Source organism: Cebus imitator, unplaced genomic scaffold (assembly GCF_001604975.1).
Source record: "Cebus imitator isolate Cc_AM_T3 unplaced genomic scaffold, Cebus_imitator-1.0 Scaffold96, whole genome shotgun sequence".
NCBI classification, from domain to species: Eukaryota; Metazoa; Chordata; class Mammalia; order Primates; family Cebidae; genus Cebus; species Cebus imitator.
This window is the reverse complement of record NW_016107411.1, coordinates 3,602,356-3,606,210: the sequence shown is the minus strand read 5'-3', so window position 1 is coordinate 3,606,210 and position 3,855 is coordinate 3,602,356. Positions and strand designations below refer to the sequence as shown.

The 3,855-nt window shown below is 47.8% G+C and overlaps 1 protein-coding gene across 1 annotated transcript in view; it reads right to left on the bottom strand.

Annotated features, from left to right (window-relative positions):
- Positions 1-426: 426 nt before the first annotated feature.
- Positions 427-3,855, bottom strand: part of PIP4K2C (phosphatidylinositol-5-phosphate 4-kinase type 2 gamma) — a 10,802-nt gene continuing 7,373 nt past the window's right edge. Inside the window, exons 5-10 of the mRNA XM_037741257.1 lie at positions 3,216-3,362; positions 2,990-3,028; positions 2,030-2,143; positions 1,387-1,654; positions 1,126-1,229; positions 427-949 (exon numbers count right to left, since the gene is read on the bottom strand). Coding sequence (XP_037597185.1) covers positions 869-949; positions 1,126-1,229; positions 1,387-1,654; positions 2,030-2,143; positions 2,990-3,028; positions 3,216-3,362 — 753 coding nt within the window. The 3' untranslated portion in view covers positions 427-868. The remainder of the gene's footprint in view (positions 950-1,125; positions 1,230-1,386; positions 1,655-2,029; positions 2,144-2,989; positions 3,029-3,215; positions 3,363-3,855) is intronic.

Here is a 3,855-nt window from a genome sequence, read left to right as displayed (position 1 = left end):
GCCCAGAATCCCAGCCTCCAGAACTGGCCACACACCCACTGAAGGGTTCCAGTCCCAGGAGAGGTGCGAGGTTCTGGTGAAGAGCAGCAATAGTCAAACACTCTCCCCCAGGCTTGAATGCTTTTGGCCATCTCTGGGCTCCTGTGTCCAGAAGTAGAGATGGGTGGGGATGGAACTAAGGTGAGGGAAGAGATTACTCCATCTCTGACAGAGACCCAATCCAATTCTCTGCATAATCACAAGAATCCTCGTAGGCCCCACCTCTGTGAGGTGCCAGGCTGCTGACCCACTCTCTACCCCACCTGTGTAGGGCTGGCCATATTCCATCGTGTGTGTGCATGCCTGTACCCACATCTGTAGTATCTTGACTGTCCTCCATCCTAGGGCCCACCAGGAGGGAAGCATGCCATAGTGAGTTCTATAAAGTTATCAGCAAAATTCAGACACTTTTAGTTCATCCCACACAGCAAAGTGCATCCAGAGTAGTTGCTTGAGCCAGGTCCATCTGTCCAGTCAGGTCCTGAAGATGGCAAACAACCCCCTTCCCCCAGCTCCTATATCATAGAAACAACAGGAGATTTTACAAAGATCAAGGCACTTGGGAGAGAATCAACAATAACATTCTAATAATACAAGCAGACTTCTTGGGGGGAGGGAGAGAGGGGAGAAAAATGGGCAAAGGGGAGAAAGGATAATGTATTTCTGAGGGTCAGAAGCCTACTAAACAGGATGGAGTTATCTGGATGGAAGGAGCCTGCAGCCTGAATTTAGCAAAAGAAGAAGAGATGTGGTGGCTAGAATATCCACAATTCCCCCCAGCCTCTCAGAACCCTACCACCTTGAACATCAGGGAGAGTCAGGCAGCCTCTTAGGCAAAGATGTTGGTAATAAAATCCAGAAATCGCTTAGCATACTGCTCCGGATGGACAGTAGAGATCTCTGCCCCAGCCTGTGAGAGGAGATGTGGAACAATGTGTCAGGCCACCGCAGTACCCATCCCCATCACCCACCCAGTCTACCCCAGACCACTTCCGTCCTTTTGCCACCCCATTGCTCTAGCAAAAGAGGCTCTATCTTCCCAAAGAATATCAAGACAGGAAAGGAAAGGCTTTCAGGAACTCTCACCCCATGCTTGACAGTTTTAGCTGCATGAGCTGCTTTCTTTTTGGCATCATACTGTGTAAGGATGTCAATGAGGCCCATGAAATAGACCTCCTTCTGGGGGGCTCCTGGGAGAGAGACCAACAATTCAGGGCAGGTTTAGTTCCAATTCCCTTTCTCCAGGAACCAGCCAGTTTTGTTCTGAAAAGCTAACCAGGCTCTCCCCTGGGTCTCTGTCCCCCAAGAACAATCCCGTCTCCACCCTTAAATTGTCCCAGTTCCCACCTTCAGCACTCCGGATGGCGTAGACATCAATGAAAGACTCAAACTCTCCTGGGCCCAGGGGCCGATGGGAATGGATGTAGCCTCCGATACCCTCTGGGGAGGTGCCGTAGGAGCCCACCAGAGCAGGAGGTCCAGTGAGACTGCAGTCCCCATCCACCTCTGACTCATCCTCCCGCGTGGGCCCCTCCTCCTCTGGTTCAGAGCCCCGAATGATGTCGTGGATGCCCAGCAGAAGGCTGTAGTCCATGATCTTCAGCTGCACTAGAAACTGAGACCCACTGACAAATCAGACACCTCTCTCTCCCCCTTCATGAGGTACCACCCCTGTACCTCTACCTTTGAACTTCTGGGGCCCTCCTGGGGAAAGGAAGTGTAAAAATTGAGGTTGCAGGGCATACCACTGCCCTTCAGTGCCTATATGTCCTGGTGTCTAAGATCATCCTTTTAGTTTATTCTAGTCACCCCTTCCATGGGTCAGCTCTAGGGGTTTTTCGTGTCTCATACCCAATCCTCATACATGCAGAGGACCTGAATAATAAAGGGAAGGGGAGAGCTCCCTCATACTGTGAATTAAAGAGTCAAGTATCCTAGAGGGAGCAAAAAAAAGGAAACAAAGCCATTTCCCAGAGCACCCAATCATCACCTCCACATCTCTCTTTAGCTTCTCCAGAAATATTTTCTTCTCCTCTTCACCAATATATACTTTCTGGTTCTTGCTGAGAAAGTCCATATCCTTAAGCGTGGGCAATTCTTTAACCTAAGAATAGGTAAAGGGACATCTTGGGAACACAGCTCTTGCCCAAGGTCTCAGAACTTCACTTTCTGTCTAGCTCAGTACCCTCTAGCAGAGAGAGCTCATCTAACTCCCCACACTGTGATGCTTCCCTGATTTGTTCTCAACTCCAGTCACTACAGCTGTATCCCAAATCAAATCACATCCCACTACTCTCTGCTTATGATTTTCAGCCAAGACCCTCCTTTTTTTTTTTTTTTGAGATAGAATCTCGCTCTGTTGCCTAGGCTGGAATGTAAGTGGTGTGATCTCAGCTCACTGTAGACTCAACCTCCTGGGCTCAAGTGATTCTCCCACTTCAGCCTCCTGAGTAGCTGGGACTACAGGCCCGTGCCACCAGGCCTGGCTAATTTTTTTGATTTTTGTAAAGATTATGTCGCCCAGGCTGGTCTGGAACTCCTGGGCTCAAGAGTCCCCCTGCCTTGGCCTTCTAAAGTCCTGGGATTATATGTATGAGCCACTATGCCCGGCCTGTTTCTTCTTAAGCAAAAGTAGCTCCTTGAATAAAATAACCCAGAATGGGAAGTGGAAGTTAAACATTTTGCTCTTAAAAGTCTGGCATCCTCACCTATCCCCAAGCCTTCCGTATGGAATAACCCAGGCCAATGTTAAAGCAGCTGCTCCCACTGCCCCTCCAAACAATCCCCAGATCAACAGAAGTTTACCCCTTCTTCTTTTAAATGGTTTAAGATAATAAATAGCTAGTAATCCCTATTCCTATATAGAGTGGCCTCTCCATCCTAAGAAGTTCCCCTCATCTGCCCTCCTTCATCCCTCACCCCTTACCCTAGCACATAAAATTAGTATCACCTTTTCCTTGTCGCTGGCTTCCCGGGACACTAGGGAACCCTGCAGAAAGACCCAAAACTAAGTTAGTAGAAGTGGCTAAAAGAAGAGTCAGAACCCAACTCCTAAGACGAGTACTCAAATCCAGCCTTCTTTCCTTTAAAAAAAATCATCCAAAGACCTCCCAGGGTCTTCCCTGTTCTCAGGCTATCAGGAGCCTCCCTCTAAGCCTGAGCTATCCGCTTCTTACCTTGAGGTCATACTTCCTGTGCACAGGAAGACGGTGGCTAAACATATTGCGCATCACAAGCATGTAGCTGTCTTCATTGTCCACACTGACTCGGTACATCCCCAGGAACTGGGGCAGAAGCGTGTTGCCATGGCACTTCACAATGTACTATGGTGAAAGAGGGGTAAGGAATGGGGAGAGGCTGAATAGCAGATACACAAACAGCCCAGGGGTGGGAATTCAAACTTCTGCTCCAGGGTGGAGCAGAAGACTTCAAGTAGAGAGGTTACAAACTCAAAAGTGATGGAAGCTTCCCCAGAACACTCCAGATAATCCATTCCATTTTTGAATCCCCCGTTCCTCTGATTTCTTCCATTTGTACGTCTCTTAATTTTAAAGTGTCATCTCTCGATTCACCTTTCTCATTCTTTGAGACAAGGAAAGGTAAGTGTTATTATCCTTATTTTAGACCCTCTATATGCAAGTGGTCACAGAACCAGGATTAGAGCTTACACCTTCTTATCAATTAAATCATTTTATCTAGAGCAGTGTTTCTTCCTAGGCTAGATTCCCATAGTTTAAAATGTCTGCGATGGGTTGGGCTGTGTTGTGTCATTCTGTCATTGCATATAAATAACAGATTTTTATACCTCCAAAAAAA